We start from the raw sequence: 14,737 nt of genomic DNA on the forward strand, positions 1-14,737 counted from the left end.
AAATCGCTCTGATTGGCAGTTTCACTTTCAACAGCCAATCAGAGCGATCGTAGCCACGGGGGGGGGGGGGGTGTTTGAAGCCACCCCCCTGGGCTCAAGTACAACTCCTCCTGTCCCTGCACGCCGGGTGAAATTACAGTTAACCCTTTCACCCGGCCTGCAGGAACGCGATTCCGCCATGACGCATATGCTGCGTCATGGGTCGGAATGGCACCGACTTTCATGACGCAGCGTATGCGTCAAAGGTCGGGAAGGGGTTAAAATAATAAACAAACAATATACTCCCAGTCCGCAGAAATCCAATTAAAACGAGTGTCCCACGACGATCTCCCGTGTAGAGCAGGAGCATCAGTTGATGCGACCACTCTCCAGGGGCTCCAGGAACACAATGATGGAAGGTATCCTTCCATCATGTATTCCTCACAAGGTATTCCTACGCCCCTGTGAGAAAATAGTCCCTAGTCACACTATTGGCTTTGCTGGGTGAGACATTTTCCCATGCAGCAATTGCCATAAAGTGAGACCAGTGAACTAGAGTAACCTCAGCGATGCACTGCAGGAGCCATTGTCTCCTGTCAGTGTGTCACTGAGGGTCCTATAGAGCAGTGACATCACCCGATGTCACTGTTCTATAGGGGAGATCGTCGTGGGACACTCGTTATTAATTGGACTACGGCGGAAAGGTAGTATACGGTTTATTATTTTACTTTTTTTTGCAGGCGCTGAAGTATGGTAAGTATGGTTAAATGAAGAATATTAAAATACTTTTTTCCAAATGTGTGTGTGTTTTATTAACCCTTTCTTACTATTGGATTAGTAATGGATAGGCGTCTTATTGACGCCTCTCCGTTATTAACCCGGCTTAATGTCACCTTACAATAGCAAGGTGACATTAACCCCTTACTACCCCATATCCCACCGCTACTCGGGAGTGGGAAGAGAGGGGCTAAGTGGCGGAATTGGCGCATCTTACAGATGCGCCATTTCTGGGGCGGCTGCGGACTGGTATTTGTAGCCGGGGGGGGCCAATATCCATGGCCCCTCTCTAGGCTATGAATATCAGCCTGCAGCTGTCTGTGTAGCCTTTCTGGCTATAAAATATAGGGGGACCCCACGTCATTTTTTTTGGGGGGGGGTCCCCCTCTTTTAATAGCCAGTAACGGCTACGCAGACAGCTGCGGGCTGATATTCATAGCAGGCTACAGATATTGGCCCCGGCCGTCGGCTTTCCCCCTCTGGCGCAGAAAATTGCGCGGGAGCCCACGCCGTTTTTTTTCCGCTTTTTTTTTTTTAAATTCATCGCTCATTAAGGCCTTTTTCACTCTTGCGTCAGTACGGGTCCATCGCTATGCGTCGGGCCGACGTACCAACGCACGTTGTGAAATTCGTGCAAGACGTGGGCAGCGGATGCAGTTTTTCAACGCATCCGCTGCCCATTCTGAAGTGTGGGGAGGACGGGGCGGAGTTTCTGCCGCAAATGCGCGGTAGAAAATGGCGGGCCAGCCGGCCAAAAAAATTTTCAATTGAACGTTTTTTTGTGCCGACGGTCCGCCAAAACAAGACGGATCCGTAGCATTACTTTAAGAAATGAAGTTCAGTCAGTCTGAAAAATTTGGAAAACTTTGAAAGTGTCCCCAAGTGCAGTGGCAAAAACCATCAAGCACTGCAAAGAAACTGGCCCACATGACGACCGCCCCAGGAAAGCAAGACCAAGAGTGTTATGACCTGGTGGTCAGGACAATAATGGTCCTGGTGGATAAGAGCACACGGAATGACCTGATAGTTACTGATAATATAGGACGAGCTCTGGGACGTGGGAACTCTGCTGATCGCAATCCCTAATCCTATCAACCACACTAGAAATAGCCGTGGATTGCGCCTAACGCTCCCTATGCAACTCGGCACAGCCTAAGAAACTAGCTAGCCCTGAAGATAGAAAAATAAAGCCTACCTTGCCTCAGAGAAATTCCCCAAAGGAAAAGGCAGCCCCCCACATACAATGACTATGAGTAAAGATGAAAATACAAACACAGAGATGAAATAGATTTAGCAAAGTGAGGCCCGACTTACTGAACAGACCGAGGATAGGAAAGGTTACTTTGCGGTCAGCACAAAAACCTACAAAAAAACCACGCAGAGGGCGCAAAAAGACCCTCCGCACCGACTCACGGTGCGGAGGCGCTCCCTCTGCGTCCCAGAGCTTCCAGCAAGCAAGAACAATCGAAATAGCAAGCTGGAAAGAAAAATAGCAAACCAGAGAAAAACAAACAGTCACTTAGCTTCTGCTGGGAAGACAGGTCACAAGAACGATCCAGGAGTGAACTAGACCAATACTGGAACATTGACAGGTGGCCTGAAGCAAAGATCTAAGTGGAGTTAAATAGAGCAGCCAGCTAACGAATTAACCTCGTCACCTGAGGAAGGAAACTCCGAAACACCCACAGCCACCAGAGAAAGTCCATGGACAGAACCAGCCGAAGTACCATTCACGACCACAGGTGGGAGCCCGACAACAGAACTCACAACAGTACCCACCCTTGAGGAGCGGTCACCGAACCCTCACCAGAGCCACCAGGCCGACCAGGACGAGCCAAATGAAAGGCACGAACCAGATCGGCAGCATGAACATCAGAGGCAAAAACCCAGGAATTATCTTGCTGACCATAACCCTTCCACTTGACCAGGTACTGGAGTTTCTGTCTCGAAATACAAGAATCCAAAATCTTCTCCACCACATACTCCAACTCCCCCTCAACCAACACCGGGGCAGGAGGATCAACAGATGGAACCACAGGCGCCACGTATCTCCGCAACAATGACCTATGGAACACATTATGGATGGCAAAAGAAGCAGGAAGGGCCAAACGAAATGACACAGGATTGATAACCTCAGAAATCTTATACGGACCAATGAAACGAGGCTTAAACTTAGGAGAGGAAACCTTCATAGGAACATAACGAGACGACAACCAAACCAAATCCCCAACACGAAGTCGGGGACCCACACAACACCGGCGGTTAGCGAAACGTTGAGCCTTCTCCTGGGACAATGTCAAATTGTCCACCACATGAGTCCAAATCTGCTGCAACCTATCCACCACAGTATCCACACCAGGACAGTCCAAAGACTCAACCTGCCCTGAAGAGAAACGCGGATGGAAACCAGAATTGCAGAAAAACGGTGAAACCAAAGTAGCCGAGCTGGCCCGATTATTAAGGGCGAACTCAGCCAACGGCAAAAAGGACACCCAATCATCCTGATCAGCAGAAACAAAGCATCTCAGATATGTTTCCAAAGTCTGATTAGTTCGTTCGGTTTGGCCATTTGTCTGAGTATGGAAAGCTGAGGAAAACGACAAATCAATGCCCATCCTAGCACAAAAAGATCGCCAAAACCTCGAAACAAACTGGGAACCTCTGTCAGAAACGATGTTCTCCGGGATACCATGTAAACGAACCACATGCTGGAAAAATAGTGGCACCAAATCAGAGGAGGAAGGCAATTTAGACAAGGGTACCAAATGGACCATCTTAGAAAAGCGATCACAAACCACCCAAATGACCGACATCTTTTGAGAGACGGGGAGATCCGAAATAAAATCCATAGAAATATGCGTCCAGGGCCTCTTCGGGACCGGCAAGGGCAAAAGCAACCCACTGGCATGAGAACAGCAGGGCTTAGCCCGAGCACAAATCCCACAGGACTGCACAAAAGAACGCACATCCCGTGACAAAGACGGCCACCTCGTCACCTGAGGAAGGAAACTCAGAAACACCCACAGCCACCAGAGAAAGTCCGTGGACAGAACCAGCCGAAGTACCATTCACGACCACAGGAGGGAGCCCGACAACAGAACTCACAACACAAGAGTCACCTCTGCTTCTGAGGATAAGTGTACCCGATCACCAGCCTCAGAAATCGCAGGATAACAGCAGCTCAAATTAGAGACCAGGTCAATGCCACACAGAGTTCTAGCAGCAGACACATCTCTACAACAACTGTTAAGAAGAGACTTTGTGCAGCAGGCCTTCATGGTAAAATAGCTGTTTGGAAACCACTGCTAAGGACAGGCAACAAGCAGAAGAGACTTGTTTGGGCTAAAGAACACATGGAATGGACATTAGACGAGTGGAAATATGTGCTTTGGTCTGATGAGTCCAAATTTGAGATCTTTGGTTCCAACCACCGTGTCTTTGTGCAAAGCAGAAATGGTGAACAGATGGACTCTACATGCCTGGTTCCCACCGTGAAGCATGGAGGAGGAGGTGTGATGGTGTGGGGTGCTTTTCTGGTGGCACTATTGGGGATTTATTCAAAATTGAAGGCATACTGAACCAGCCTGTCTACCACAGCATCTTGCAGCGGCATGCTATTCCATCCGGTTTGCGTTTAGTTGGACCATCATTTATTTTTCAACAGGACAATGACCCCAAACACACCTCCAGGCAGTGTAAGGGCTATTTGACCAAGAAGGGGAGTGATGGGGTGCTACGCCAGATGACTTGACCTCCACAGTCACCAGACCTGAACCCAATAGAGATGTTTTGGTGTGAGTTGGACTGCAGCGTAAAGGCAAAATGGCTAACAAGTGCTAAGCATCTCTGGGAACTCCTTCAAAACTGTTGGAAGACCATTTCCGGTGACTACCTCTTGAAGCTCATCAAGAGAATGCCAAGAGTGTGCAAAGCAGTCATCAAAGCAAAAGGTGGTTACTTTGAAGAACCTAGAATATAAGACATATTTTCAGTTAGTTGTTTCACGCTTTTTTGTTAAGTATATAATTCCACATGTGGTAATTCATAGTTTTGATGCCTTCAGTGTGAATGTACAATTTCCTCAGTCATGAAAATACAGAAAAATCTTTGAATGAGAAGGTGTGTCCAAACTTTTGGTCTGTACTAATATATATATATATATATATATATAATGTGTAGACATTTATTTTCTCTATTCTATTCTAACCTGTCAGTGTGATTTTACTGTACACCGCACAGAATTGCTGGCTTTTCTATAGAACACTGCTGCGTATTTCTCGCAAGTCACACTAATGGTCCATGTGTAATTCGTATTTTTCTCGCCCCCATAGACTTTCATTGGCGGATTTTTTGCGCAATACACTGTCAAACGCAGCATGCTGGGATTTTCTCAGCCCGTAAAATACGGCTGGGAAATATACGGCAGATAGGAGCTGCCCCATAGAGAATCATTGGTCCATGTACAATGCATTGTTTTTGCACCTCTCATACGTCCGTATTCATCTCTAGTGTGACCCCGGCCTTTTTTCTACATACTTGTCCTGCCTCTATTGTATTTGCATATCTGACTATTGAATATGTTCTCAGCTTAACTTTCCATGCTACCAGCGCTGGTTTCTGGCCCAATATATTCCCATAAATGAACCAGGCTTATGTCCAATGAGGAAGTAGTGGTAGTCATAACGGACTGACCAGGCGCTGTTTCACTAGTGCTGGTGAAAGGGACCTCTCAGCCTGTCAGGGTTGTGAGGGAGCATGGTGCCATGTCAGTGACTGTGTGGGCCACATCCTTTCACTCCTCGTGCCTCCCTGGGCCCATGTGGACTTGGGATGTCTGTGTAAAACTGTGCCAAGATGACCTTATGTGTCCCCAGTGGGTGCAGAACGTCACATTGGTGCAAATGAGGAAAGCGTACCACGTGATCCCTTGGACATAATAGTGATGTCAGGTGGGGTGGCGAGGTGTGGGTTCCTCACATGTGGTGGCAGCATTGGGATTCTGCGTGATCTCTCTGGTGCCTCATGTATTTGTTTTATGAGGTTATTGTCTGCTTTTTTCATTATCTCCACCCACAGGGACTCTACATTTTCATTTGCCTCACAATGATAATCACACAGAAGATTTTTTACTGAAGATTTTACATATAAACAATACCTTCCCCCCTCGCTCGTATGATCATTCCTGAATAGACTATAGCCCTGTAAATTAACAGCTCAGTCATAGCTGTCATCCAGCCATATTCTATTGTTTTCAACAAACCATTAAACAGGAACAATTTCAATAGCTTAACACAACTAAGATTCCTCAAGAAAGCGGCCCTATGCATAACGTTTGCAGTAGGTTATAACAGCTAAAACATGCTTGACTAGTAACTAATGAAACTTGTCAGAAAGTAGTTGAATAATGCTGAAAATTCAGTTGTTATTAACATGCATATTGTACTGAAGTTAGAGAAACCTCTTGGTATGTTTGTTTTGTTGAGCTTTTTTAATTGTTCTCGTTTCGATAGTTTATTGTAGACAGCAGAACGGATGTAAATTGTGCTAATATACGTAATTTGTAAGGCGGGTTGAATAATTTTGATTGCAACTGTAACAAATTGAAGAATAAGACTTTGATTAGATTACCAGCAGGCTGTGACAAGTGTCAGAGAAGTGTTACAGGTGTCCGCCCGCTTCTGTATGGATGAATAACTTTACATTTATTTTCAAATAAAGCTGTTGTCTCTTGTAAAACTATTAAAACCACCAAGCTTGTTGCCTCATGTAAGACTGAAACCACAAAGCTGGTTGCATCTTTGTGAGCAAATCATTTGTATATTTGCATTCCTTCCATCATCTTCTACATCCTATGATGTTTAAACGAACTCAGATTATGCAAATTACATACAATATAAAGCATGTATTACTGACAGTGACATACATTGGTAGCTCAGTATTAGATATTACACTATACAATAAAGGAAAGAACCAGTGCATATGTATTTAAGAGATGTCTGCGTAAGTGGCACAAACCATGCTCTCAAATTTTCAGATAGAGCCTACAGAATATATTGCCATACAGTACCCATGCAGCATGGTGGAGTCCCAGAGAATGCAATGTCCATTTAATAGTGCACATATTAACCAGTTCTTTCCATTCATTGCCTTCGTAAATATTGAATGCAGTGTAAAATTAGCATCATACAGAGCCAGTAAATCCATGGCACACTCAAAATCAATTACCTATTTCACACTATATTGTGGATTAGAGAGACAGGCTTGGTATGGCCGCCCATAACATATATTTCTACTCAAGACAAACTTAACAAAAGGACAATGATGTTTAGGATTTGGCATGGAAGTAAGGGGAATGAAGTTGTAGCCCATACATTGCTAACATATGAATGTCAGATTACAGAGTATGAGATGTCAGGAGATTGGATATATTGGACTGGTTTGTGCACTAATTGCAGTCTGACATTAGGGAGCATGACAGCAAACAAATTGAGTTTTTCTACAAGTTTTGCGTGAAAGGACATGTATGATTTAAAACCACAACCTTTAGTATAGAAAGGTCATTCATGTAATTAGTACATTTCACATTTGCTACAGTCCTACTTGGATAATGCGTCATTAGTAGGTGTGAAACTATAATGTTTTTTTCCATATTAATAATAGGATTGTATTATGTAATTAATATGTAAATATTTATTAATTATTACTCCCATTATGTATGTAATTATAGCATATCCTATGCTGGAACTGCTCTTGTAGCTTTTATTCTATGATGTAGCTCCACCTATAAAGCATCAGATAATTAGAGCTGTCAGGAAGGCAGGGACAGCCATTCTCACCTCTGAATTATAAAATCACATTATTGGAAGATCCAGCATTCAGCCAAGATGAGAGAGACATAACAGGTCGGTCCAATCTCCCTTTCTAGATACTATTGTTGTAGCCAGTGACTGTCTGATATATTATTGCATGCTGTGTGCCTCCTTTTATTGTGTGCAATGATTCTGCAATCGGATGTAGAATTTATTTGGATAATGTAAGAAACCATTGAATGCATGCTGCTGTCTCTTACGTTGAATACATCGGCGTTTCATGACATTAGAGTGAGAACGGTGTTAGAAAAAAATTATTTTGATGATACGTGCCTAGTTACAAGGACATTTTAGTTTTATGGCTTCTGTTGGAAATGTCAATATTTGCTCAATCTCCATATATTAATAACTATTGTGTTCCATGGAATTCTCGCTCATGTGTTAGTATACACTGGTTATGTTACTAGAGGTTGTTTTTGTAAAGCCGTGCTTTTGTCTCATAATATAAAAACAGTCATTAAAAAGCAAGAATACAACTTCTTCATGCCAGGTTATGCAACTTGGAATGCAGCTCTATCAATCACGCTGCCTCAGCTACAATGCCACATTGTCTATGGCATTAGATATTAATCAAATCTGCCTCTTACAGGGAACCTCTCATGTTGCCCAAACCAAGAACCAGGTCCTGGCTACATGATTACAGTCAGGTATATTTTACTCTGAACTCATGTGAAGATGCTTCTTCCTGCACCACTCCAGGTGTTTGATGTATGTACGCAGGTAGAGCCCGATCAATCAACTGGAGTGGTGTGAGAAGAAGCCGGCCGTGGTTGGCACCAAGTTAGAAAAATATGTTCGAGTCCCTGCGGCTACATGTCTCCTGGCTGTTCGACAGCCACAACACATGCAGGGATTATCTGTTTGTTAGACATGCAGCCGCAGGGACTAGAACATATTTTTCGAGCGCGCCAAAGACACTCTGTTAGCACACAACCATGCTCAGATAACACCTTATCCCAGCACGTTTGCTCATAACTAATATCTCTCAGTGTCCTCAGCTCCTCCTGATCGATAATACGTTACCAGCAGAATGGACGGCGTTTTCATGGTAAAATTAAAGCTAAGTTCTCACCATGAGTATTTGGTGAGTTTTTGCATGTTGTAGATTTTCTGCAGAAAATCTGCACCACTTCTCTAAATTAGGTTACATGAATTTTTTTCACAGCATTTTTGACTAATATTTTAAAATGTGTTTTTTTTCTTCTGGGATTTTTTTTGTCTTTTTTTTGATATGTCATATTATAAACCTGGGGATTTTTCTCATCTCATTTTTCTTATCTCATTGAAGTCTATGTGGAAAATCCGCAAATAGAACGCATATTTACCATGGGAGAATTTCGTATGTTGTAGAATTAAAAAATACACCTCAGGTCAGTTTATGCAGCCTTAAAAAAAAAGCACAGTGGTCATGAGATTTCTATGAATCTTCTCAGCATTCATTTACCAAACTATCCAGTTTATGATTATATTGATTATATAGAGAAATTCGTCAATGAGGATAATGTAATATTTGCATGTAGCTGAAAGTAGGCGGCCAGAGTCAAGTTTACTGGTGGACCCTAGGCATCCCAGTCTGACATTGCATGTCAGGAATTGGTTGAAGTCAGTGATACTGTAGATGACATTAAATAACATTGATTATACAGTATATTAGGCAGTTAAAGAACAGTCAGTTGTTGTGTTTCAAACAAAAAAAAAGCGACATTTTTTTCTTGAAACCTTTTGTCAAGGTAAAATTATGATTAAAAGTCCACTGTGTCAGATTTTATTAAGGGCTATTCTGGGTATGCAGTGGTTAATACTTACCATAAGTGATAAAATACTTGATTCTAGTTATAATAGAAAGGTTTTGAATGCACAGTACATCACCACTAGATGCTTATGAGTCTAAAAGGCAACAAATCAGTTAGGGCGCCCATACTGACCCCTATCCATCACTTGTGCTTTACAGGAGGGTTAATAACAAAAGGCCCAAGGCAGTACTTAGTAACCACTTCCAGACTTCTCAAATAAGTAACCCAATTGTGCTTGAGTAATAATGCACCTCATTGACCAGATGATGAGTCTTCAGCATAAGCCAGTAACCAGCATGCCACTGTGAGTCATTTAATATACAGTATATACTGTACAGCAGGTGAAATTGTATCCTCTGAGGTAGGACAGCAGCACTAGAAACTGCTCTGTCCACTCCCAGGGAGACATAGCAATACACGCAGCAAGAGAAGAAGACACCACTGTGGTGGGTGGTGAGAAATAGTGGGAATTCAAAACATAAAGTGGGGAGCTTCACACTATTTAAGCTATAAACTGTTGAAGTAAAAGAGGCTTAGAGAAGTGCCTCCTTCACTTCTCAATGTGCACATACTAGTGCTGCCAATTTCATCTTGCAGACATTTCTTAAAAATATGTCTATGACCTTCTCGCCTAACCCCATTCTTGTTCTGTCTACTGCCACTGTCAGGTGCACCACTATATCTTGGCAAGTGGTACTAAGTACAGAGGGGAAGTTCTGACCAGCACCTCAGTGCACCATGGTCTGTGAGTGGAGCTGAGTGGTGCGCAAACATTGTACGTCTTCCTTCTAGGCAGAATGATCACCTCCCAGTTATTTGAATAATGATTACTATATGCTAGATTGTGAGCCCTCGCGGGCAGGGTCCTCATTCCTCCTGTACCAGTTATGACTTGTATTGTTTAAGATTATTGTACTTGTTTTCATTATGTGTACCCCTCCTCACATGTAAAGCGCCATGGAATAAATGGCGCTATAACAATAAATAATAATAATAATAATAATAATATGCATATAAGGGTTTGCTGAATGGCCTGTGAAAAGGAACGGTTGGCAAAACATTTAAGGGACAGATTTCTGTGTCCAATCTGACCAATTTCACTTGTTCACTTAATCCCTGCCATTTAGGCTTTCATACTATTCTTGTGGGTTATATCTGTTTCCTGACCCTGATATCTGACCCATCTAGATTTCACACCTCATCTGTCACCCCTTGCTAACTTTGGACTTATTTCACCCTTTACTTGACTGATGATTCTTCCCCCGATTCAGTCCTCTTAGCTTTGAGTGTGGCTATCCTCATGACTAAAGGTACCGTCACACTGAACGATATCGTTAACGATATCGTTGCTTTTTGTGACGTAGCAACGATATAATTAACGAAAAAATCGTTATGTGTGACAGCGACCAACGATCAGGCCCCTGCTGGGAGATCGTTGGTCGCTGGGGAAAGTCCAGCACTTTATTTCGTCGCTGGATTTCCCGCTGACATCGCTGAATCGGCGTGTGTGACGCCGATTCAGAGATGTCGTCACTGGTAACCAGGGTAAACATCGGGTTACTAAGCGCAGGCCGCGCTTAGTAACCCGATGTTTACCCTGGTTACCGTTGTAAATGTAAAAAAACAAACACTAGATACTTACATTCCCGATGTCTGGTCACGTCCCTCGTCTTCAGCTTCCCGCACTGACTGGTGAGCGCCGGCCAGCCGTAAAGCAAAGCACAGCGGTGACGTCACCGCTGTACTTTACGGCCGGCGCTCAGTCAGTGCTGGAAGCTGAAGGCGAGGGACCTGACCAGACACCGGGAATGTAAGTATGTAGTGTTTGTTTTTTTACATTTACAACGGTAACCAGGGTAAACATTGGGTTACTAAGCGCGGCCCTGCGCTTAGTAACCCGATGTTTACCCTGGTTACCGGGGACTTCGGGATCGTTGGTCGCTGGAGAGCTGTCTGTGTGACAGCTCTCCAGCGACCAAACAGCGACGCTGCAGCGATCGACATCGTTGTCGGTATCGCTGCAGCGTCGCTTAGTGTGACGGTACCTTAAGTCCCTAGTTATCCTCATTACTAAGTCCCTATCAGCTAATTTTGTTGTTGACCTATTTTCTCTGATTCTAATATGGCTGTAAAGCTATTTTAAGACCAACTTGTTCCAACATCCAGCAGCTACTCCTCGACACAATCCAGGGGCCTACATGGAGAAGGTTAGCTCCCTGTACAAGGGTGAAAGAATGGAAACCAAAGTGTTTCCTTGGACCTGTTAAATAGTCCATATAGTTATGAGATTTCCATGTACAGTCAATAAACTTATTAGAAAGTAGACTGTATTCAAAATATAATTTAATTTAACTACTACTTTCCATGAATTATTTAAACCTCATTCTGCCACAGATTATGTATGTTAGATTAAAAAAGTCTTGCTATAGAATATAGGTTGCACATATTGTAATTTTATAAATATAAAAGGAAATCTAAAATAGTAAAGAGAAATTATGAATGTATTCTGCTCATATTTGAGAATTATTAATAAAGTATGTATTTTTTCCTTAACAGGTTAACAAGAAGATTTATTTGCTGCAACGCCTTAAAACATGAATAATACTACTTCAAATGCCATCAGCCAAAATAGGACAGAAGTTGGCTATGCTAATGTTCAGCTCACCATAGCATTTTCCATTTGCATACTTCTCTGTCTCATTGGCTTGATAGGAAATATTACTGTATTTTGGTATCTTTGCTTCAAGATAAAGAAGAACAAGTATACTATTTACATCATCAATCTGTCGGTGGCTGACTTCCTCTTTTTGATATTTAGTTCATTAATACTAATGATGTACATTAATACAGTAATGAATCGGTATCCAAATTTTCAAGGGAAAAAATCGCTGTACTTATTTTTGGAAATCTTCTATGACATTGCACAATATTCTGGAATGTTTATCCTCACAGCCGTCAGTTTAGAAAGATGTCTCTCTGTTGTATTTCCCTTCTGGTACCAATGCCATCGTCCTGAGAAGTTGTCCACTATCATCAGTGGCTCAGCTTGGCTCCTTGGATGCGCAGAGTCTCTCATAGAGAACTTGGTATGCACAAGCGTCGCTTTTTCCATCCATGCTACAAAGTGTACAGCGGTTCAGATCATGACTTTTGGCTTATCTATTGGTATCTGCTTACCAATTATGGTTGTTTCAAGTATTATCTTGCTCATTACAGTAAGGAGGACTTTTGACCAGCAGTATCCAACGAAGTTCTACATCATCATTATCATTGCAGTTGTTATATTTATCTCATCTGTCATCCCATTCAATTTCGCATGGTTTTTAATATATTTCAGACTGCTACCATCAGATAAGGTTGGAGTTGCTCTACACATTGCTAGTGCCTATAGTACCGCGCTTAATTGTACACTTGACCCATATATCTATTTCCTTATTGGGAAAAAGTGGAAGCAGAAGAAAAATCAATCCATTCAAGATGCCCTCGAAAGAGCCTTCAGAATAGAAAATGATGAAACTAACGACTCAAAAAGTAACCAGACAACTAACACTTCCAGCCAAATTCAACTTCCAAGTGCTTTCTAAATTAGTTTGCATTGAAAATAAATATTAACCTGCTGTACACAAATGTCACTTTTTTATGGGTGAATAAATGTATCTCAAAATATATCAGTATCTGTTAGAAAATGGGTCCAGCAGAAATGTCATGCCTCCTTTATAAATAGAAGCAATAATGCTAATGTGAACACAGTACGTGCAATGTATTTTTTTTATATTTTAAGGTAAAATTGTGAAAATTACTAAAACTTAATGTGTTTTTAGTTCTTATAAAATGCAGATGATAAGCAATAAAAATTATTTTATGTTATATTTCTCACATAATTACCACAGTGTAGATTTATGTACTGTACTCTACCTTTTAATTGTCTAGATGGTAAAATATGGCACTTGTGGTACTCCTAATGTTATAGCTTTGTGTTTCAGTCAGAGGTGTCTACTAGTCTCTCATGAACTGCACATTGTTGAGGGTCTGTTCAGCGCATGGGTGATGTCTCAGGACCCACGCCCTTTATGTGCAGGCAATTAAAGGGACACTGTCACCTGAATTTGGAGGGAACAATCTTCAGCCATGGAGGCGGGGTTTTCGGGTGTTTGATTCACCCTTTCCTTACCCGCTGGCTGTATGCTGGCTGCAATATTGGATTGAAGTTCATTCTCTGTCCTCCGTAGTACACGCCTGCGCAAGGCAAGATTGCAATGTGCAGGTGTGTACTACGGAGGACAGAGAATGAACTTCAATCCAATATTGCAGCCAGCATGCAGCCAGCGGGTAAGGAAAGGGTGAATCAAACACCCGAAAACCCCGCCTCCATGGCTGAAGATTGTTCCCTCCAAATTCAGGTGACAGTGTCCCTTTAAAGCCCATGCCAAATATGAAAAAGCTTCCGGAAAGTTTATTTACTCCTAATTATTTCTTTAGTTGTGAATTACTAAAAGCAGAGGTGTCAAACTGCATTCCTCGAGGGCCGCAAACAGGTCATGTTTTCAGGATTTTTTGAGCGTAAAATTTGCTGCAATACTTAATGTACCCCATGGCACCACTGATATGCCTAAACAGTGGAAACCCCCATAAGTGACTATTTTTGAAATTAAACCCCTCAGAGAACTTATTTAGATGTTTGGTAAGCACTTTGAACTCACAGGTGCTTCACCGAAATTTATAACGTTGAGCTGTGACAATTAAAAAAAATCACAATTTTTACACAAAAGTGTTCTTTTAGCCCCATGTTTTGCATTTTCATAAGGGTACCTCAAAATATATTGTGCAATTTCTCCTGAGTACGTCAGTACCCAATATGTGGAGGAAAACTACTGTTTGGGCACACAGCAGGGATCGGAAGGGATGAAGCGCCATTTGACTTTTTGAATGTCAAATTTGCTGGAATAATTAATGGATGGCATGTCGCATTTGGAGAGCTTCTGATGTGCCTAAATAGTGGAAACTAGACCCTCAGGAAACTTATCTAGATGTGTAGTGAATACCTTGAACCCCCAGGTGCTTCACAGAAGTTTATAACATTGAGCCGTGAAAATTTAAAAAAAATCACATTTTCCTAACAAAAGTATTCTTTTAGCCTCAATTTTTGCATTTTCACAAGGGTAGAAGGAGAAAATGGAGCCCAAAATTTGTTGTGCAATTTTTCCTGACTACGCTGATACCCCATATATGTGGGGGTAATCTACTGTTTGGGCGCAGTACAGGCCTCAGAAAAGAAGGAGTGACATTTTGGAATGCAGAATTTGATGGAATGGTTTGTGA

The 14,737-nt window shown here is 42.3% G+C and overlaps 1 protein-coding gene across 1 annotated transcript; it reads left to right on the forward strand.

Moving 5' to 3' along the window:
• Positions 1 to 7,579: 7,579 nt before the first annotated feature.
• On the forward strand, positions 7,580 to 13,184 carry LOC138642512 (proto-oncogene Mas-like). Its single transcript, XM_069730713.1, has 2 exons — positions 7,580 to 7,658; positions 11,975 to 13,184. The coding sequence occupies exon 2, from the start codon at positions 12,013 to 12,015 to the stop codon at positions 13,000 to 13,002; it is 990 nt and encodes a 329-aa protein (XP_069586814.1). The 5' UTR covers positions 7,580 to 7,658; positions 11,975 to 12,012; the 3' UTR covers positions 13,003 to 13,184.
• The last annotated feature ends 1,553 nt before the right edge of the window (positions 13,185 to 14,737 follow it).

Source organism: Ranitomeya imitator, chromosome 6, assembly GCF_032444005.1.
Source record: "Ranitomeya imitator isolate aRanImi1 chromosome 6, aRanImi1.pri, whole genome shotgun sequence".
Taxonomy (NCBI): domain Eukaryota; kingdom Metazoa; phylum Chordata; class Amphibia; order Anura; family Dendrobatidae; genus Ranitomeya; species Ranitomeya imitator.